The 22,937-nt window shown below is 36.9% G+C and overlaps 1 protein-coding gene across 27 annotated transcripts in view; it reads right to left on the reverse strand.

Moving 5' to 3' along the window:
• LOC107743569 (calcium/calmodulin-dependent protein kinase type II subunit gamma-like) overlaps positions 1-22,937 on the reverse strand; it is a 60,443-nt gene that overhangs the window by 1,279 nt on the left and 36,227 nt on the right. The window contains exons 7-22 of one of the 27 annotated variants that reach the window (XM_016556860.1): positions 22,793-22,895; positions 22,005-22,088; positions 21,711-21,805; positions 18,961-19,083; positions 18,606-18,689; positions 18,132-18,174; positions 17,805-17,867; positions 14,843-14,883; positions 11,408-11,485; positions 8,858-8,902; positions 8,453-8,498; positions 4,708-4,812; positions 2,275-2,406; positions 1,330-1,405; positions 592-686; positions 4-252 (exon numbers count right to left, since the gene is read on the reverse strand). In XM_016556860.1, the coding sequence (XP_016412346.1) occupies positions 20-252; positions 592-686; positions 1,330-1,405; positions 2,275-2,406; positions 4,708-4,812; positions 8,453-8,498; positions 8,858-8,902; positions 11,408-11,485; positions 14,843-14,883; positions 17,805-17,867; positions 18,132-18,174; positions 18,606-18,689; positions 18,961-19,083; positions 21,711-21,805; positions 22,005-22,088; positions 22,793-22,895 (1,446 nt within the window). In that variant the 3' untranslated portion in view covers positions 4-19. Of the gene's footprint in view, positions 1-3; positions 253-591; positions 687-1,329; positions 1,406-2,274; positions 2,407-4,707; positions 4,813-8,443; positions 8,499-8,857; positions 8,903-11,407; positions 11,486-14,088; positions 14,122-14,842; positions 14,884-17,804; positions 17,868-18,131; positions 18,175-18,605; positions 18,690-18,960; positions 19,084-21,710; positions 21,806-22,004; positions 22,089-22,792; positions 22,896-22,937 lie in introns of all 27 variants that reach the window. The other 26 variants (XM_016556859.1, XM_016556864.1, XM_016556863.1 and 23 more) reach the window with 26 other exon arrangements.

Genomic DNA, 22,937 nt, shown 5'->3' on the forward strand with positions numbered 1-22,937 from the left:
TACCTTTGCCCTCTGTGATTCACTGTAGAGGTGCGGCAGGCGCTCCAGAGCAGTGGAAGTGGATGTTGAGCCACTTGGCATCTCGGCGGTGCCACACGCGTGTCTCCTCCGACTGGCTGCTGCGTGCCCGGCCCTGGCTGTCCATGTACTGTGTCAGTCGGATATAGGCGATGCAGGCGGCGTCCTCTCCAATCAGGTGCACGTGAGGGTTCAGGATGGTTGTATGCACAGGCTTACTGTTCTTACTCAGCACTGTAGTCAAACACAGGCAGCAGACAAAGATATATTCAGTTATCTACACCTAACAGGTTAGCTTTAATACCTTTTAACTCAGGGCTGTCCAAACCTTTTCCTGGACGGCCACTATCCTGCAGAGTTTAGCTTCAACCCTAAATAAACACACCTGAGCCAGTTAACCAAGGTCTTCAAACTCACTAGAAACCTCCAGGCAAGTGTGTTGTAGCTGGTTGAAGTTAAACTCTGCAGGACATTGGCCCTGCAGAAAGCATGTTATTAAGCATGTTATTAATAGGTACAGCAAATGTATACAACTTTATTGGACACTAGTACATTAAAAAGCATGGGGCTTACAATTCTCAAAGTAGAACTTATGGAAGTCCATTCCCTCAACCAGGTTTCCAAGTGCCTCGGGCTCAAAAGAGGTCAGGCCAGGGTCACAGATCCTCCTGGAACAGTAAAGGTTACTGAGATGACAATGCAAACTACTATTCGGTTTTTGACTCAATACCCCCCACACATCTAGAATGTTTAATTTTACCCATTTAAAAATGGGAAGTATGGAAATTGGCATAATCTTACCTAAAAGGCACAAATTTGCGCATTATTACAACAATGATTCAAATTCCACAGAAAATGTCAACAACTCATTTGTTGGTCATTTTAACAAGTTGTTCATTTAAAATAAATATTTCATAAAATGTTTCATGCATGTTATAAGCAAACATGCTTGTGCTTTTTAAGATACAATACCCACTTAAAATGCTGATAAAACAAGATTTTCAAAAATATTTCGTCATCATAAATAAGGTGTTTGTACCTGTAATTTAATACAAGATATTGTATTTGCTGTATGAGCTATATTAATGCTCACAGATTTTGTTGTCTATTATTTGTGTACTTTCTCAAGTTTGGTAGAAAACTATTCCATAAATGTATGAAATCATCACTTATGCATGATTTTAGTTCAATTTATAAGTACTTCAAAATCTACCAACAAAAATTATGAAAATCCATAAAATGCACAGTGCAAACAAATCTGTGTAATCAGTGGTATGGCAGATGAAAACAGCACATATAAACAGTACTTACGTGTAAGCTTCAAAATCTCCGTTGTTGATGGCCTCAATCAGCTGCTCTGTGATTTTAATGATCTCCTGCTTTCGTGCTGGTGTTTGGAGGAATAGAAGGAACAATCAAGTTTTATCCACAACCATTATTTAAAAATCACAAACCAACTTTTTGTTCCTAACTATCTGCTCTTGAAATCTCACATTCAGCTCAGCATACTATTAGTTGTGAATGGGTTGCTGTCCTTCAAGATAAGCACTATTTTCCAAGGGACCCTGATTTTAGTATAAGCAGGGGTCTTGAATGACTTATATGTAAGGGATAATGTACATCCAGCCGGTTGTTATCACAGATTAACACATGCATGAGCTAATAATCCCTTTGGATTGACATGTTTCGCTAGAGAACTGTTATAGGGTGTGAACTGCTGGGACTTTGGTAAACCCAGAGGGAATGTCAGGACTTACATTTAGAAAAACAAAACAAAACTTAAAGGTGCTGTATGTAGGATTGACACCGAGTGGTTGAACTAGGTATTGCAGTCCAAATTCAAAATATTGGAGAGGGTTTTTTTCACCCGGTCCCTCCTCCTCAGACTTGAAGCACACGCAGGTTGCAAGATTGACGACACCAACACTTTCGTTTGCCAGCTTCCATGACTGAAATGAAATACGCTGTGTTTCCCGCCAACTGGCAACCCGGGGTGCCGAAATACAATTGGGTAAACTGGCAGTGGGCGGGTTTCACAAACCAAAACAGAGACCGACATTCCGGCCCGGAACGCACATTTTCAAAGGAGAATAACTGACTGTAGCATTGTTTTTCAGATAAACAAGTATGTTAACTTAGCATGTTTCTTAAATATCTGCAAACATATTATGGTATTTTTATGCTTTAGTAGAGTCAAAAACTTACATACAGCACCTTTAATTATATTTGTCACTGAATCAACAGTCTAAGACTTACACTGCTGCCTGTGCACGCTGCTGCCCCCTGGTGTTGTGGAGGCTGAAGCAGGTACAGCAGGCTCTAAATCAGGACAGGAGCTCTGACCTGAACTGCTCCAAGCTACATTCTTAACATCATGTGGTGGATCGGCTGCAAGACAACGGCACAAATAAACAAATCTGCAACTACGTACACAGAGATGCTAGGCCACAGCAAAACAAAAGTATGACAAACAAAATGAGTACTACATAGAGACACATGCTGCCTTCAGAACAGTATACTACCTTACTACGGCTTCAGTATATAGTACTGTATGTATATGGTGCACAATATGCAAATTTTCTCTATGCATGAAATATCTGGATAACCTATTACATTTGACAGTATGTGCAGTATTAAACAGAGATTACTGTGGAATACTACATCCCACAATGCAATGCATTCAAATGCACTTTTCATTTCTATTTCATTTCACCTTTCTATTTCTATTTAACAAAATAAATTAATTGTTTTCTTTTCTTGACTCATTATCTGATCAGAAAATTGTCTAAAAAATATATACAAAATTAAAATGTTTTACTTATACATTTAGATTTTATTTCCGTTTTTCGATTTCTATTTTTCACATAACAATATTTTAAAAAATGATACAGTGTATACTGCTAGTGTTCTGTTCCAAACATTCAGTCACTAATTCATACATCCAGATCAGTGGTTCTTAACCAGGGGACTGGGGCCCACTAGGGGCGCTTGGGGGCGGGGGGTTGTGTGTTTATTTGTAAATGCTAACAAATAAACACATAAAAACAAGATGTAAACCATCCTATAACGGCTGAGAACCACTGACCAAGATTATATCATATGCTACATGGAATATCAAGCTAATGCAATCGATGCTTAAACCACTGCACTGCTATTTACTGCATGTCACACAGAAAACACTGAAGAAATAAATTCAGTAATTAGATGATTACTGAATTTGATTAATGAACAGAAAACATACACACTGGCAGAACTGATAAGTATGAAAACAGAATTACAGTAGCAATACCGCAACATACTGAATCAGAGAGCTGGTAGCGTTTGTTTGAACAGTCCAGCAGATGGTGGCAGACCTCGTGGTTTTTTTAAACAGAAACCTGCAGCAGTCTGGTTCAATGGTTTGAGCAGCCGCTGAACTCAACATGCAGCCAAGACAGAGATGCAAAGATGATACAACAGAAGCATAAGCGGCAGGAGTTAATGAAGAACACAAGACGAGTAATAGCCACACAGATCTATGCACAGTATGTGCATGTGTTGAGAGATGTCTGTCATGTACAGTCCCAGCACGGGCCCTCTGCTCATCTGTCACACTCAAAGTATTCAGTGTCACACAGATAAATAAATGAAAAGGTCACTCTGACTGAGAAGGTCAGTGCAATTCTTTCCATGTCAGAGGTGAGGATGTACAAGAGTACAGGGCATAATGGTAGACTCACTGCGAGAGACTCAAAATTAGGTGACGATCTCTGTCCTTGATTGTGCTAATAAGTGTACAATGCCGATTACAGCAGATCATGTGGCATGCATTTTTATTTTTAAGTACTACAATGACAATATTATTGTCTTGAAGGGGTCATATCATAAGGAATCAAATTTTCCTTGATTTGTAATTCATATTATACTACAAAAACATACTGTAACTTAAATTTTAACTCTTACTTTCTACTCAGTACAAAAAGAAAATTTACTAAAACGACTCAATCCAAACACTTGCAACCTTCCTGCATCACACAGACACAGATGAATACTTTAAATACAGTATTCAGTATACTTATATAATATCCGTTTATGCCTTCACATCTGAGCAGCAAATATGCTGCCCATGTCTGAGTGGACAATTCATAATGGCAGAGCAACAAAAATTGTTTAATTCAAGGGTCAGAGAGAGGGTGCAAAATAAACTGAACTAATGTTTTTGTGGAAACAAAACTAATAAAAACAACATCAATAATACATATAAAATGTATCATATGACCCCTTTCATAATGACACCAAACCATAAAATTAGGGCATTTAACAATGTAGAAGTCCAGTGAGTCCATCTCAGCCAGATTCATTTTGTAGCATATTAAAGGGGTCCTATTATGCTCTTTTATAAAGTCTTGATTTTGTTTTGGGGGTGTACTAGAACAGGCTCTCATACTAGGTTGTTTGAAAAACACATTATTTTTCACATATTTTACATTATTACAACACCTCTCTCCCCAGTCTGGCATGAACGGCTCGAATAGTTCCTGTATCAAATGAAGGCCCGCCTTCTGAAATACGAAAGACAAGGTTAGAAAGGTGAGAAACTAAGTTAGCAGTGGGAACAGTGGGACAGAGAATGTGAGGTAGAGATCAGATGAGTCCAAGAGGGAGTTGTAGAAACAGCTGATAAGGCCACTGCTGTAGCAGTTGACTTACTGGGCGGTGGGCAGGGGGGAGAGGCCTCGGGTTGAGGAGCTGGCTCCTCAGAGGCACTGCACTGGCTCACCACTGCACTGTCATTGCTAGCCCCACCCACCGATACTGACAGACAATTAGGGGGGAAAATGTGACATTTGTTGTGGTAAATTATACCACAAGCCTTGTTCCAGCTTGGCTTTTGTGCTATATTTATATATGAAATGATGACACAATTTGCATGATAATCGTCCAAAAATAACAGCAGACACAATAGAGTACACAAAAAACACATGCTAAAACATAATGTTCATGCAACTTAAAAGCAAAAAGCAATTATGGTAACACTTTATTTCGATAGTCCACTTTAGACATTCTATTAACAGTAAGTAACTTTGCAACTACATGTCAACTAGCAGTTAGTAGAGTATTAGTAGACTGTCTGCTTAATATCTTCTAACACTTTCTTTGTCAACTTATTCTACTAACCCTAAACCTACCCTAACAGTCTACTCTGAGAGTTAGTAGACATGTAGTTGCAAATTAATGAGAATTAGTTGACATGTAGTTGACATGTAGTTACAAAGTTACTTATAGTTAGTAGAATGTCTAAAGTGGGACTATCGAAATAAAGTGTAACCGCAATTACTATAAAGGGTAAAGTTATGTGAAAAAAAAAGTAAATTCAAAATAAGCAATATTTTCTAAACCCTGAAGTCTCTAATACCTCTATACAAGGACATGTTATACAACTGTTTGTATTTACACAGAGTTTTAGAAAAAGCTGAAAGACTTCTCTGTCTGGGACATACAGTATTTTCACCCTGGTATAGAATGTGAGATCTCTCTGCTATGACGCAAGTGAATGGTTTCTGAGGTTTATCCCTCAGAGGTCCACTGTTGGAAGAACTGCAACAGTTATTTTAAGCAATTAAATACTTAATAAAAAAATAAATGTGAGATAAAACTAGGTAAAACAGGTACATTTTGTTACCTTGAAACCCGATTATGAAAACTGTCTAACATTTTTTTCCAAATCCATCCCAAAACAAAAAATGGATAAAACATCATGATGACAAGTTTTATGCAGTTTGTGTTTTAAACAGTTTGTTATAAATACACACACAACTATTCAAAAGTTTGGGCTTGGTAAGATTTTTAAATATTTTTGAAAGAAGTCTTTTCTACTTAGCAAGCAAGGCTGCATTTAATTGATCAAAAATACAGTGAAAAGAGAAATATTGTGAAATATCATTACAATTTAAAATAACAGCTTTATATTTTTATCTATTTTGAAACTTAATATATGCCTATAATGGCCGAATGTTCAGCAGTCTTCAGGGTCACATGATCCTTCAGAAATCATTCTAATATGCTGATTTGCTGCTCAAGAAACATTTCTTATTATGAATGTTGAAAACAGTTGTGATGTGTAATATTTTTGTGGAAACCGTGATACAGTCTCAGATTGTTTGATGAATAAAATAAAACGTTTAAAGGGGCGTTTACTTGAAACAAATATTTTATAACATTATAAAAGTCTTTACTGTCACTTTTAAACCAAATTAATGCATCCTTGCTGATAAAATTATTCATTTCTTTAAAAAAAGCTTGGGTCTCTGAGGGTTAGGTCCCAGTTATTGCCTGACCCTCAAACTTAGATTAGTGTTAAGTAATGAATGATTCTAAAGCTCTAGTGACCTATTAAACCTCTGCGTGTGTTTCCCAGATTTAATAGAAGTGATTAAAGTAAGGTAACGTTTTATTATCCTACAGCCGTCAAAAGATAATATAAAAGCTCAGAATAACTTAGAATTTAACAAAAAGACCAATCCGATGATGAATGATGCCAAGGTTGTGTATAATTGAGTTGAACTGTTGTGTAATATTGCCGTGCTGTAATAAATCACCATGTGACTCTGTTAGACATCATACTGTGTGATGTGATACAGAGGCTCTGTCAAAAGCGGTGTTTGTTGTCTGTAAAGGTCAGTGCAGTAAAACGAATACTCCCTCAGATATTGTGGACATTCATTATACGAACACAAAACTTTGTGATTCATCAGTGTCATGGTAACTCTGGCATTCACAGCATATGAAAGCTTGTGCTGATTCATGATAGCAATCAGTCAGTCTGACCCTGTTTTGGTGCCTTATACTACACTATAGCTGCTGCTGTAGTGACCAGCAATGTATCTACAGCTGATGAGCTGGATGTCAATGCACACGCAAAGCAATTATCATGCCATGAAGGTCCTTTCACCGCACAGGAATAAATCTGACTGTCAATCATTCACTGCCTGTATCTGTATCTATTTATTCCCTCTGGCCCTCATTACCACTATTTCTCTTTAAGTGTTGGGAAAGTGTACAACTCTTGACCCCATTTACACCTGGTAATAAAGTCTGTCCAAAGCATTTCATGATCCTTTTACTGAAATCACATTCAGAGGTAGTAAAAAAAACATTGAATTTGTAGTATAAAATGCATTAAAAACAGGGTTTTATTCACAAATTAACAATGATCAACACACATAGTGCTCATCAAATATGGTAAATGGAAACTCAACTGTACTTGCTTGACACTCGATAACAAATCTCATTAGTTCATATGCATCAAGAAAACACATTTGGGCCTCCGTTTACCATATTTGATGTGCGTTGATCAATGTTTATACGTGAATAAAAGCTAAATGAAATCTGTTCATCATATACAGTGATCGTGTCTCTTCAAAAGACTTGGATTAAACTGCTCAATTAATACGGATTTCTTTTACCATCTTTATGAACTTTGTAACGCATCAATGGGCTTTCAATGGAGGGACAGAAATCTGTCAGGTTTCATTAATAGTATATTCGTTTGTGTTTCTGAGATAAATTAAAATCTTATGGGTATGAAAACAACATGAGGGTGAGTAAATGGAACACACTCATGGCAGTTCGTAACTTTTATATTTTGGTGAATTGGTGGCAAATTCAGATGAATTCATACAATCTCATTCATACATTTTTGTACAATCTGAAAATGGGCAATCTGATGGGCAAACTTAATCCTGGAGGGCTGGTATCCTGCAGAGTTTAGCTCCAACCCTAATCAAATACACTTAAACCAGCTAATCAGTGTCTTCAGGATTACTATAAGGTTGCAGGCAGGTGAGTTTTCTCAGGGTAGGTCTAAACCAGGGGTGTCCTGGAGGGCCGGTGTCCTGCAGAGTTTAGCTCCAACTTGTCTCAACATACCTGCCTGGAAGTTTCTTGTATGCCTAGCAAGAGCTTGATTAGCTGGTTCAGGTGTGTTTAATTAGGGTTGATCTAAACTCTGCAGGACAGTGGCCCTCCAGGGCCAAGTTTGCGGATGCGAAGCTCATATCTATGTTTCAACGATACCATCTAATGTCGGACTACTTGGTCAAACAATAATCTCAGTGGATAATTACAATTTGCAAAAGGAATGTTTGGAAATCTAAAACTGATATTACCTACTGACACACTTAGGCAAAAGATACAAATAGTCTTGAAAGCAACGTTTTGGTGAAGCATCTTCTGCACAGAACTGTTGTAGTCACAAAATCCAAGACCCTGCCCACAAATTTGTTGTTACTGGACAGATCTAAATATCAGGTGTAAAAAGGGTCTTTAATACACTAACTAATGACCTTTTTAATTAATATTTGCACCAATACACACACACCCCATTCTGTAGATCCCAGAGAACAAGAGAAAGACATGCAGAATACATGAGGAGTTGATAGTGTACCTTTCCTACCTTTCATGTCCTCCTCTTCTGTGGTGTTACAGCTCTCTGTAGACCCCTGTGACGAGAGAGAGACAATATGCAAGATGGAGGGTTGATCGTAGGATGGTGGGAAGACAGGAAAATAAGTATAGAAATACAGGTTTGCAGACAGGGTCTATAAACTATGTGGAACAATATACAGTGCACACTGTAAATCAGCAAATACACACATATAAAGAACCACCCGCAAGCACAGATATACCCCAGCACACCCTCACACACAAACTGAGCTCTCACAGAAACACACCAAGCCCTGCACAAACCAGCCAACCCAGCATGAGGGCAAGCCCCCTTCATTTGAGTGATATTTGTGAAGGTTAGGGGAAGTAGCTCAAATGACTGGTGTTCAGTGCAGAGCTAAAAGAGGTGGCTTACCTTGATGCCATCGGCTGGATTGTGCACGACAGTGGTCTGTGGTTCCTGGGGGAGGCAGGAGAGAGTTTACCATGCAGGGCTGAGGTAAGAGGGTGTAGGGACCCTAACTCCACAACTAGCATGATGAGACTGTACTACTGTCATGATTGTCAGTAGCCAGAATGTACATCAAACGCTGACATTGGGGAATTCTGCATTTGAGCTACTTAGGTTAATAATATGTATCCACCTTTTTCTTGCCGTAAAAATGGGCGCGGCCATTTGTAAATTCTATGGGTCTAGCTTCCGGTCTCATCGGCGTCCAGCTATTTTTAGCTGTACAAAATCGCTCCTTTTCCTGCTTGATATTGAAAATTGGTGTGTCTTACCATATTATTTTAATGTATTATCTTAATTATGAACACACTGGTTTGTAGTGCAAACAGTTTTACCGTTTACTGCACGTTGTTATTCTTCTCGTTATTTCCCTATAGTGGCTAATGAACCGGAAGTCTCACCCATAGGCTTACTTCCACGTTGAAGAAAAAGGTGGATACAGTGGCCCAAAATGTAAAATATACAAAAAGTGATATTTACTATTATTTGCTTGTATGTTTTTATGTTAAACAAACAAACAAGCAAGCTTGTGCTGTATTTCTTTAAAATAAATGCTACTTGTGTTAGTGTTTTGTTATAGCATGTTACACTCATGTTTGCTAATCAGAAATAACAGTAACAAACAAATAAAATAATAAAAATACTAAATAATAATTAATTAATATAAATAATTTAAAAAGTAATAAATAAATAAACATGCCTGTGCAATTTTTCTTTAAAATAAAATGCCACTTGGCTTGGTGTTTTGTTATATAATGAACATGATCTAGTAATGTTTGACAATCAATCAATCAATCAATCAATCATAATGACTCATAATGTGTGATGTCCAGAAACAGTGATAAAAAAAAATAGAATTTATTTATTACACTTGTTTGTTTGTTATGTGGTTTTATTTATAATACATTTATAAACGTGTTTGTGCTATATTTCTTTAAAATAAATACTACTTGGTCTGTTGTTTGATAACCAGAAATATCAATAACAATAAATAAAATATTCAAATTAAAAATAAATTCATTAATGTAAAAAAAAAAAAAAAGCTACATGCAATGGTATTCATACATGTTTAAGTGCGAGTTAGGTGTCTAAATACTTTGAGGCCACTGTGCACAATAACTACAATTTTTGTAAAGAAGGACATTATACAACTGAAGGTCAGTGGATATGCAAGCAAGGACTGGGTACAGTTAACCACAGAAACACAGTGGAAGAAGTATTCATTAAGCTTGACGAGACTCTCTCCAAGACCAACCCCAGTCACCAACAGCACACAGACACAACAGAATTGATTAACATTGCACAAACAGTTAGCTTTCAATGCCACAGTATGTTATTTCTCCTGAAAAAACAAAGCATTGATCCCACCTTTGCACATACACACCCCACATATAAACAAACGGTCTTGCGCACTAGATTCTACTTTATTTACACCACCACCACCACTAACACAACACCCTCTAATAAGCAACCTGTCAATGCAGACTTGAAGATGCAGTCCCTACATGCTGAAAGGCAATTACAAATTCATTCCCTCTGATGCATTTCAGACAAAAACCCTCATCGCCTGTCAGCCCGAGCAACTTCAAGGTCTGTGCGGGGAGCAGGATGGGCACACTTGTCAATCACAGAGTGTAGCATGAGGACAGGGACACTGTAGTGTCCAAAAGTCTGAGACCTTACTGAAAATTTAAAACACAGAACGAAACTGACATAACATGAATATGGAGTTGAGGACAAAACCAAACACTGAGATATACTGAATTTAATATTCAAATAATATTCAATTAAACATTATATATATCTCAATTAAATATTTTGGTATTTAAATTGTTTTTATTCACATTTTATGCTGATAATATATAATGATCTCAGACTTTTAGATGTCTCATGTCCTTTGAAGGCTGTAAACTGGGCCGTACCTGTAACAGCCATTCGTCAGTCAAAGGAGCAATTACCCATAATGCAAAGTCAGGGACTGCATCTTCAGAACAAACAGAACAGCTCTGCTTCCTGATATAAAATGATCCTGTTTTACCCTGGGATACTCGACTGAGATTAAGAGAAGGTGCAACTAGGGTTTATCTACATTCCACTAGCCTAAAAAGGTGTCATCTCACTTTAATATGGCCAGAGCAAAAAGAAAAGTTATTTGAAGTTGTTTTTAAGTACAGGGTTTGTCTGTTAAGCTGTCAAACTTCTCCTGCGAGTTTGTTTGGGTAAAATAGGAAGCCAGAGAGAAATCCACAGGCACAAACCAGATGTTTTAGTTCAACTCATCAAAAACCATGAGCAACGTCACACATCTTCATCTGAGTGGATTGAGCGATGGGTGGTGGAAGTCAAAACAACAGGTATGGGACAAACTGATAAAGCCTTTTACTAAACATAGACTTAAAGACTAAGAATAGGCAAGACTATGAGTGAAATAAATAAAAAGTTAAGATGAGGTACCATTGGTGCGGTGGATGATATGCTGCTGTCTTTGGTGCTGCTGCTTACTACACTGTTTTTGTTGTTGTTTGTCTGTGGCTGGGGCAAAAACAAAACAAAACAAAAAAACAATGACAACACAAAATGACTTTTGTTTAGTGGCATTCAAGAACCGACAGCCTCAACTCATACTCGACACGTCGAGCCACAATACAGCACGTAAGGGGACCTGTATGGGTAAATTTGCTTAGAAGTAAGAGAACACTCATGTAATGTGCCCTTTAATGATACACTTTGATGAAATAAGCCGTTTTAGCTGTACTTGACTTAATGAAAGACGCTCAACTGTATGGTCTTGTTTTTGTGAGAGGTACGCAGATTATACGAAATGACAGATTTAAACTACCGATGGTGGATAATAGTACAAAATGAAAAATAATGAAGCAATTCTCATGCATCTGTAAATCACATTACAGTTCTTGATAAAAACAAAGATAAAACATGGAGGCTGGACAAAAGAAGCCAGTAAGCGTCCTTTACATGGTTATGTTCTTTATTGTTATACTATATAATTGGGCAGTGGTTTTGTAACTGTTCAACAAAATATGACTACAGAGAATAAAGCATATCATTTAATTTTTAAAATGTTTTATTTTTTTAATTATTTAATAATAACAATAATAATAAAGTAAATTCAGTAAATGTGTATGTAAGCATATTTCAAACATCTATGTGGAGAGAATTTGTTACAGTGTTGATAAATGTGTAAATATATTTATATATATTAGAATATATCCATGAAGATGGATACAACAGTTCCTCCTCCAGTGCCAAAAAACAGAATTAAATCAGAATCAAAGAAATGTTTCAAGGCTACAGATAAAGTGTTTGGTATTTACAGAAATATTTAAATAGACTATTTTGTTGGCACAGTAACAACAACTAGAGGCTGATGTTACTGTCATGGAGCCACAAGACCCTGATAGTCCACTAGTGCATGCAGTGAAAAGCTTCAGCGAGAAGAGTTTACGCTCAGACCTCTGACTCTGTGAATCAATGCAGGGTACAACTTATGATTAAAAAAAAGAACAAAGTCTGACTATAGGAAAGAAACAAAAGAGGCGTCGGTAAAACAGAGACGATTCTTGAGAAGAATGTTCAAGAATCCTTACAGAAAGATTCAACAGGTTAACAAACACTGATCAAACAGACTGAAGCAAAACAGCAGCCAAAAGTTCAAGAGCCATAAAGAAAAGGAGATTTTTTAAAGAAACTGCTTTATTTATGCATTCAGTCTTCATTGGATGACCTACAAACTAGCTGCCACTATATAACCCCATTTCTGAAAAATATGTGTCAATTTTCTATCAATTTCAAAAATTTAGATGTTTACAAAGAACTTTTAATAATATTTTATGTTAATATAAAACATATAATATATATTTTTATTCAAATATTATATTATTATTTTTCTAATAGCATAATATAATATAATACAATATAATCAATGATGTAAGCTTTTAAAAATGTATAACTAAATATACGATTTTAAAGATGATCGATTCTTGTATCCAAGAGTCTAACTGGAATCACTTAATCTATGATTGGGTGACCTTTATGTTTATTATTAGATTTCAAGACCACAAATAGTTCATTGGAAAAGGATCAGATCTACTTGATTATATGGACCATGAATGCAGAGAGGGGTCAGGGTGTGCATATGTCCAGACCTGATGGAGAAACTCAAGACATTTTGAGAAATGGCAATTTATGCACAAACGTCTCAATGATGTTTGTTAGATAATAAAAATGTAGAACTGAACTTCCCCTGTGATGAGGCTAAAACAGAACGGCCATGTCTAACTCACAGACATCAACTGCTGCTGCTGTAATTTACTTTCAATCTCTTGACCGACAGAGGAAAATGTATTTATTCTTCGAGGAAAAAAAATTAACTGAAATCCATATGGATAATTAAACATCATCACAATAAAAAAATAAAAATAAAAAAAGATAAATAGAAAAAAATATTTTTTAAAATCGTAACAAGGGGCTTATCACTTGTTAGGACAAACCTGATGTCACAGCCACTGCAGCTATTACCATGGCAACAGAAATCGCCTGACACACTATGGACTGTGGGAAAAAGGGGAGTTCCAGTGAGAGAAAGGCTTGTTTGTCTGTGTCTTTAGACAGTCTGTTCCAATAGCATTTAAATTCTCTCTTTCCTATTGAAGAGCACCAAGTAAGAGTCCTTTGTCCACTCTGAGCAAACTTCAGCCCTGGTTATAATTGGCTACATTGGCTACATGCTACTGATTCTAAAAGGCCCGTCGAGCTGGAGGAAGCTCACAGGATGTATCAAGGGCTTGCAGAAGACAGACCAAACTTAGGTCAAGGAGAAACCCTGGTCTGGCAAACCAAGAAAGCACTGAGATGCAATGGTAATGAAGAATGAGTTTCAAGGAGAATAGGCTTACAATATAAATGCGTGTATGTAATAAAACAGAGTTGAATGGGTGAACATGACTCTGTTAATGTTTGATGATCATATGACTCACAAAATCCTACAATGAGACAAAAAAAAAAAAAGACCCAAACAAACTCTCGAGCATCTCAAACAAGAAGAAAAAGAGAGCCAGAGAGTGAGAAAGTGTTGAGGGAGAGTCAGAAAAAGGGGAGAGACACGGAACAGATCTCACCATCAAATAAACACTGGAGCTTGACTTCCTTTTCTGAACAGGGTGAAACAGAGGAGGGCAAAAGAGGGAAGCATAAAAAACAGGCCAGTGAACACAGAAAAAAATAAAGCTGCTAGTTAGATCCCACAGAGAGGAGAGAAGAAAAATAAACAACCACAAGAAGTTGCAAAGCCATGTGTGATGTGACAGAGGCAACAGTTGAAAAGTGTTAAACTGCTGAAATCGATTTATTGATAAGACTTCTTTCATTTCAAGTATTTGCTTCTCGGTTGCTTGGTGAAAGGCAGACGATTCACTGCATGCACAGAGACGGCACAGGGCTGAGTAAGTCTCTCTGCTTCAACAGATTTTGCCATGACTCAGGACTGACAAATGGGCAAATATCATGAATAGTCTAAATATGCTGAATGGTTTTTGCTTAGGTCTCCTTGGGGGGATATTATTCAAGATCACATTGAAGTATATCAGCCTAATAAAACGTAAGCAGCTAATCATTTTAAATTAGAAACAGAGAGTGTTTAATCTCTTTGGTTTTATGCAAACCATTTGCCGGTTAGCTTGACTGTCAGTTCTGTTTATAATATGTCCTTTAAAGAAGAAAAATCAATATGACAGGACAAATCTTTTAAACATTAAAACTGGAGTAGAATTGTGCATTTCTTTATGTTAACAAAACCATAAAATTGTATGATTCCGATGCTGATTCAAGAACTTAAGTAATGAGAAAGATTTTTAAAACGTGTGTGGGGCTTACCTTCACGCCATCAGACTTCTTGTTCAGTAAACTTTTGCATGCTGAAAGATGAGAGGAGAGAAAACAAAAACAAAAAAACCTTAGAAATGCTCAAACATTTGATGAACTGAATAGTTCCTGACATAGGAATGTCGCTCCTTTAGTGTAATGGTATTGCTAACTAAAAATATTTAAAAAATTTTCAGTAATTGAAATAAAATAAAATAAAATATAAATATTAGATGAAAAAAAATGAAATTGTTTCCTTGGCATTAACTGAAATAAGTTTAAGATCAGGTACTAAATTACTAAAACTATATAAATTAAATTACCATCTACAATCTATCTATTTAGATTAACAAATAAAACTAATATAACTAATAAAAATGACAAAAACACAAAACAAAATTACTAAAACTAAAAACTGAAAATAAAGTTCATTCAAAATATTAATAAATACTCTAATAGTATATAAATAATACTAAAATAACACTGGTTGAGACGAGTCACAGGACCAGAATAACCATCCATAGGGCAATGAAATGGCACCTATATCCAGTGAACAAGCACACGCCAAAGCCCTGGTACCATAAAACGGGACTAGAAGATTCTCTCCACCAAGAAATGTGAAAGACCACCTCAGTTTGATATGAAACATATTTTATGAGCACATCTTATTCTGTGTTCTCATAAACAGAAACATGGTTTTTGAAAACGAAACTGATCTAATGAGACACAATGCCAATATGCACAAACAAAAACCATACAAGGACACAAGTAGACTTTCTAAGTATTATCCCCAAATTCCCTTACCTTTTAAAGTAGACAGAGGTAGGAAAGAATGCAAAAAGGGAAAAAGGTCAGATAAACCAATCAACAGATTGTTAAAAAGAAAAATAGCTGTGGCAAACAAAATAATCAAGCAAATCAAAGTAAAACTAGAGGAGTTTCTGTTCATGCTGGGTCCATGCTGTGCAGAGGCATCTCCTGTCTGGCCTGCTGTCATCACTTGAAGGCATTTCTCCTGCACAAGACCAATGTCTGTTTCAATTCACTCTAGCACATTAGAGCTGAACTGCTGATTCATTAGAGGACTGAGTGGTTGGACGATAAGTCTTTTTTTTCTGACCTGTTCAGCTGTTGTGCTCGTAATTAAACTGGCCTTGTAATTAAAATTGTATAATGGGGTCAACCGAGTTTGTGTGCTGCACTTGTTGATAGCATGGAATGGATCAAAAACTACTTTAGCATTAGTGGTGGACTGATAAGAGGTTTATTAGATAGTCAATGCCATTTCTAATAGAGAGCATGGTGGCTGATGGCCAATAAAGTGCTTCTATATGCACTACTGTTCAAAAGTTTGGGGTCAGTAAGATTAAATAAAAAAAAATTTTCAGCAAGAATGCATTAAATTGATCAAAAGTGACAGTAAAGCCTTTTACATCGCAACATACTTCTATTTTTCAAATAAATGCTGTTTCTTAGCATACTAGAATGATTTTGAAGTATCATGTGACACTGAAGATTGGAGTAATGACTGCTGAGAATTCAGCTTTGCCATCACATGAATAAATTACATTTAAAAATATGTTAACATAGAAAGTTATTTTAAATGGTAATAATATTAATCAAAAATTCTGTTTAACTGTATTTTTGAACAAAGAAATGCAGCCTTGGTGAACATAAAGAGACTTCTTAAAATCTTACGATGACAGGAACTGAGACATACACAAATTTGCTCAAATTAAAGGAACTCATAAGTGGGCATGCTTATTGGACGGTGCTCTCAAAATAGTCAAATAGCAGCTAATTAAATGGCCTGGCTGATATAACAGTCTATCACATCGTCAACAACTGCCTCTGATTATTAAATCATATGTACTTCTGAGGCTTAAATAAACCATTGCAACTATTAAGTATCATTGTAAAGCAACAGAAGCACTTGGCAGAGCATTCACAGACATGCCACTTTCATTAAGACGTATATGAAGAGGCGAGAAACTAAGAAATAAACTAAAAGCAAGACAAAAGGACATGTGGTTCCTGTTGCTTCGGGTCCTCCATGCACATAAAAGACACCCGAACACATGCTGAAAGGTACTTCTGAGGGACGCCACAGCGATCCCCACTGTGAAGACTTCAGTAGAGTGGTTCTTCTCAATAAGTCTTCCCTTAAGAGCATGCTAATACATACATGATGTAGACATTCATTCTTACTACAGGCAAATGCATGTCAGCATCCACCCACAATTTCATACCAGTGCAGTTGGTTGACCATAAGCCGACCTGACTTTGGACTGAGGTATACAAGGAGAACGAGCCACCTTAAGAAACCATCAACATAAAACAAGGCAACTAAATCTGTAATGCAACTCTTAAGTATAACGCCGTTCCTTAAGGTGACTCTGGCTGAAATACCTCCACCGGAGCATCCCTGGACCATCACCAAGAGCACAGACCCATAATGCATTATGTTTCCAGAGAGACACCACTTGGAAGGCATAATACATTTTTTGTGATACTCTTCTTACCATCCTAACCTGCTGACAATGCCACAAAACATCTTCTGACAAGTTCACAGCATTTTTGTAAAGACATTCAGTGCAGGCTGAATGCAAAGGTCGCCTCTGACAGGAAAGGAGGGCTCTTTCATCCTAGACTTTGGTCAAAAGTCATGAAGCACAAAGGGATACGAATGCGTCTCAGGGTTGGGAGTGACTTAATTTCAATTTGAGCTTGTTTTATATTGTCAATTCACTTAAATTTCACTCAAGACTTCTACTGAATCAAATTTGAATTTAAATATTCTAAATTCAGTCAACGAACCCAAACCCTGGAGCGTGTGTTATGTATTTTCTGCATAGCGAATAGCCTCTCAGAAGAGTTTCAGTGCCCGTGTGTTGGCAAGGGTATAGCAGGCTCCCCTTGGTCACATGCTGAGGCTGAAAGTGGGCAACGGCCCCCTAGTTCCCATCTCACGTACCTTCTTGTGCCAGTGCAGCTGTGCTGGTGGTGGGGGCGGCGGGGCTGGTGTGCTGCCGACCCACTATTGGACAAAAGAGCATGTCGTTTTGGAGAGGCTGACTCAAGGCAGAAGCTCAGCCTTTCCGGTATCACAAGGAAAACTTACCCAATTTGTATCCTAACAAAGCAACCTAAAGCAAAGCCCAAATGCCTCTATGCAGTCAGGAAAGTGGGGCCAGATTACAAAATCAAAAGTTTCGAAAGAACTACATAAACGTAACATACTGATCCCTCAATTCATGAGCACAAGTCTCACTCATACGTCTGAAGCTAATGAGACATTCACCTGAGAAGTTCCTGGACACCAGCATGGTGGTCAAAATGGCCCCCTGCAGGAAACACAAATGCTACTTTAGTATCTTATCTAGAATTGGAATCAAAATTAACATTGCTAAGGACAAAGTTTTCAAACATTCATTCATTTGGATAAAGTATTAATAATGGGTAATACTAAACAATTAGGTTGAGTTTGTTACTATTAGTTAATGCATTTGGTGTCATTAACTAACAATGAATAACATTTTTACAGCATTTATTAATTTAGGTTAATGTTCATGTATGAATTTACAATTTTACTTTGTTTGTTCCTAATTGACTAATTTTAATGTATACTTAAAAAATGTATCAGTATATGCAGAAATAACATTAACCTATATTAATAAATGCTGCAAGTACTGTACTTTGTTTATTCATGTTAGCGAATACATAAACTAATGTTAACATATTGAACCTTATTGTGCTGGAAATTAATGAATCAGACCTTTAGTTTTCTGCGGGCGTTGAACTTGCGCAGACACTCAACGGTTTCTTGACGATGCACCATGGAGGCGACAGTGGAGCGTTGCTAAGTGGGAAAGAGACATCAGTCCTTAGGACAAATCTTTATTCGTATACGTCATGACAGATTGTTTATAATACAAATTGTATATAAAGTCTCATTTGATGTTTTTCATCAACCAAACAGGCTAGCACATGTTTACCTCATTGCAGACTGATGTGTAAGCTGTATGACATTATGCCAGTTGTTGGATGTAATTGTGAAAAGCTGGGTGACAACAATATAAACCAGCCTTGAGAGATGCAATGAAAAGTGCTGGGGGTTTAAGTCCACTTACACAGACCCACGGATGTTTGAGTGCTTGGTCAGCTGTGATCCTCTTCGCTGGGTTGATGGTCAACATCTGGTTGATGAGGTTTTTGGCCTCTGCGGTAACAGTGTCCCACTCTGGAGAGGGAAACTAAGACATGAAAAGACAAGAGAAAGAGAAGATGACTGAGTTTTCTTGATATACAGTGAGGTCTACAGTGAAAAGCTGTGGTTTGTTTCATTTAAACCTGGAAATGAAAAGAAAGATTTTGAAACAATTATAACAAAAATGTTATGATGAAAAAAATGTATAAGAAACATTTCACATTTATTCATAAACAAACTAAGGCCCAATGACATTTTTTACATTTAAACACAAATTTTCTGTATAGCTACTTTAAAAGGATATGTATTTTGAAAAGCTCTACAGAAATAAACATGAATTTAATAGTTCTAGGTCACTAATCATAGATATATTTGTGACAGTGATCATGTGTACAAACGATGTTCTTCCAGTGAAGCTCAACATGAACATGATCATCAGGGTTTACACAAACTTCAGTTCATGAAGTTCCACGTGAAAACAAAAGGGGGACAAACCAGGTACTAAGATATTATGAATGTTACATCAACTTTATGCTGATGCTGATAATATAAACTAATGAAAACGCATGTATTACATTAGGAAATAATGAAAAATAGAAACATTTTCACTAGTCCCAGACTTTTGTATGAAACAGAGGGCTCAAATGTATACAGACATGGACAAACACACAGATCAATGGCGTCCATGGCCTGTAATGGATTTTAATAAGATTAAAGCAGAGCAGCTAAAGCGATGGATGGCAAAGTGGTGTTTTTCACCTGGATGGCTGAAAATGCTGAAACCAAAACTGGCCTTCGTAATCACATCTTTCCCACACCGCAGCACTCCATCAAATGGACAATGGCACTATACAACAAACAAACACTACAAACATGCTACACTCCAATGCACTTAGAGAGCCTTTCTGGACTAAAAGGGATGGTGAAAGCACAAATGAAATAAAATTAGGGTGAATCCATATACTTTAATCATGCTAGATTGTTTACAAACAGCAGCTTTGAGCTACAGCTGGTCACTGCGCTGACAGACAAAAATATGACACTATGCCATCTGCAAGATTGTTGTAACCTCATATAAGCTATATAGAATAGTGTTAATAGGAAATATCCCACTCTAAACTGGTTTTCTTCTAGGATTTGAGGTGGTGATGATGATGATGAAGACTCCTGTATGTTTCTCGGCTGAGCTCTAGAGGAGGGGGCTGCCATAATTTATTATTGAGTAACTCTGCTCCCTATCCCAACCAATTAAATATTAACAACGGCTTCAATCTGGGTTTGCCACTCTGGGTCGATGTGGTGGCACTAAAATCTCTGTATGGGGCCATGAGAGCATCTTTGTCAACATGCTTATGGGCAATAAAAGACAGGTCTAATAAAAGGGCTTTCACTTTCTGTTCCTGGTTGAGCTGAGCACAGCTAAAATAAACAGACCTTTTGTTCGACATGCCTGTTTTGTAAGCGCCTACTTTAATTACATCAGATACGTTGAATTGAATTTCGGCACGGGATTGCACATATTCTATTGATTCCCGCAGTTTCCGCAGGAAATTTCAGCGTGAAAGATGCTTTGGACAGATGATGGAATGTATCATTTGCACATGCTTTTGAGTATTTCAATTTTAAACTTTGAAGTGCTCAATTCAGTACTTGCGCGCTCTCTGTGAGACCCCTTTCTGTGAGCTCACACCCAAAGCGCGCGCACATAGAGCCGCATCTGAGAGCGCGCGACTACAGAATAAAGTTGTGTTGCGCCTTATTGCGCGTAAACAGCCAGATACGTACAAAATTATCTCAAAATGCCCGTCTTGATGAGTATTCACGTAAACAGTTGATTTATACTAAACATTGTCGGTATATAGGCTATTAAGTGAATGTAAACAGTTGAGAAACAAAACTTATGTGTAACAGTTAGATCCGTGCATGTGGTCTTAAAGAGACAGCAAACTAAATAAACCTGCTGCTGTCTGTCATTAATGTCTATTTATACATTGAAGACTAACCAGTGTTATTTTAAAGTTAAATAGATTATTCAGTTTCTGTGGTATTTCTGTACCTGGATATTACTGTTATAGCTGAAAAAATTAAAGCACAGTTCATTTTAGTCTTGTTATTGTACTTGTTTGTGCCATTGCTTGTCATTTATCTATTCTTATTTTATTACTGACTGTTTACTTGTCTTTTTTAGTTATATATAAATTCAATCCTGAGTTTTAAATCAAAGTTCTTTTTAAGTATCTTCCTCACAATATAAATATGAATCAACAACATTATAAATTGTAAAACACAAATACACTGGGTGACGAAACATTTAGGTTGGATGATTGTAGCTTAAAAATATGTCTAAAAAAATACAATGGTGCAACTGGTCGACCCAAGGTTCATTTTGGAATTTAAAAAGACATGTGATGTGAAAACTTTAAGTGTTCCTTTCACACATGTACACTACCAATCAAATGTGGGATACTTTTGAAATTGAAATGAGTGGGATATTTTAAAAAGATTTTAATACTTTTATTATTATTATAACAAAAGATTTCGAACAACGAATCCAAACTTTTGAATAGTAATGTGGATATGAACAAATATTCAGGTCTGATTAGATTTAAAAGAGTCATTAGATTATAAAGCAGTGAGAGCTCATTAAGGCAAACAGTGAGTGTGATTACTCACGTCATAGGCTCCAGCCTTGATCTGTTGATACAGTTTGTGCTGGTCCTCGTCCCAGAAAGGAGGGTAACCCACCAGCAGGATATACAAGATCACACCTGCCCAGGACACATAAATAGGTAACTTCATACTAGTACTAGTCCACTGTTCTTCCAAAGTAATGAGACTGAATCACATATTTTTTACACTGATTATTCACAAAATTGGACAAATACTCAACACTATAAGACACCAGACCAAAGAGAGTCTTGGAATCATTTTAATGTGAACACTAAATAAAACAGGTGAAAATCTTACCACAAGCCCAGATATCCACTGGTTTGCCATAGGGATCCTTTCTCAGGACTTCAGGGGAGAGGTATCCAGGGGTGCCTGCAAAACCTGTAAGGCCAGAGTGTGATTACTTACATTTAATATCTAAAATGAACAGATTTCAAATCACTAAATCTTCAACACAATCTCTTTATGATAACCAAATTCTGAGCATTACAAATAAGGCAACAACATTTCAATTAGCATAAAATAAACTAAAATACAAAAATTGTTTTGTTTTTGTAAAAAAAAACAAAAAAAAAACACTTTCTTATAATGCTGTGAAATATGAAACGCACATAAAAAATTCCCATGATGTTGGACAAGCTTAATCCAATTTGTCCACTGGCTTTGTCGTCTGTAACCTTTGACTTGGTTCAAGTGAGTAGTCTTGACTCAAAAAGGACAGTAAACATTGAGAAAACTACTCCATATTTCCCAAGAGCACAGAGTAAAAACACAAGCTGGCTACTCTCCAGAGCTCTCTAGTCCCAACAAGAGTCACAGATGTCACTGAGAGCAAACAGAGCATTAAGAAAAATCATTGCTGGTTGAAAGTCAGCTTTCAGAATGAGTTTACGAGCACCAGTGGCATCTAAATGAGCGGATACATTTTCAGGGCTTTGAATATTTGTTTGAGAAACCAGAGAAATTCATTTGGGCTGTTGAATTTAATTCAGTCTTGCCTCAGGATGATCTAGAATGGCTTCAAGTCAAATCCCTTTAAGAGATGAGGCTACCAATGAGTTGAAGGAAAAGCAGAGGAGTCTTACCGAACCAGGCCTGCTGATCTCCCTGCACCTCGATGGCAAGGCCAAAATCAGCCAACTTCACTGCTGCCCCCTTCATCTTACTGGCTAACAGCAGGTTCTCTGGCTACAGGAGTACGCATGACAGAGAAAAGGGCAGGAGAGAAGA

The sequence above is a fragment of the Sinocyclocheilus rhinocerous genome, unplaced genomic scaffold, assembly GCF_001515625.1.
Source record: "Sinocyclocheilus rhinocerous isolate Xijiao unplaced genomic scaffold, SAMN03320098_v1.1 scaffold677, whole genome shotgun sequence".
NCBI lineage: Eukaryota > Metazoa > Chordata > Actinopteri > Cypriniformes > Cyprinidae > Sinocyclocheilus > Sinocyclocheilus rhinocerous.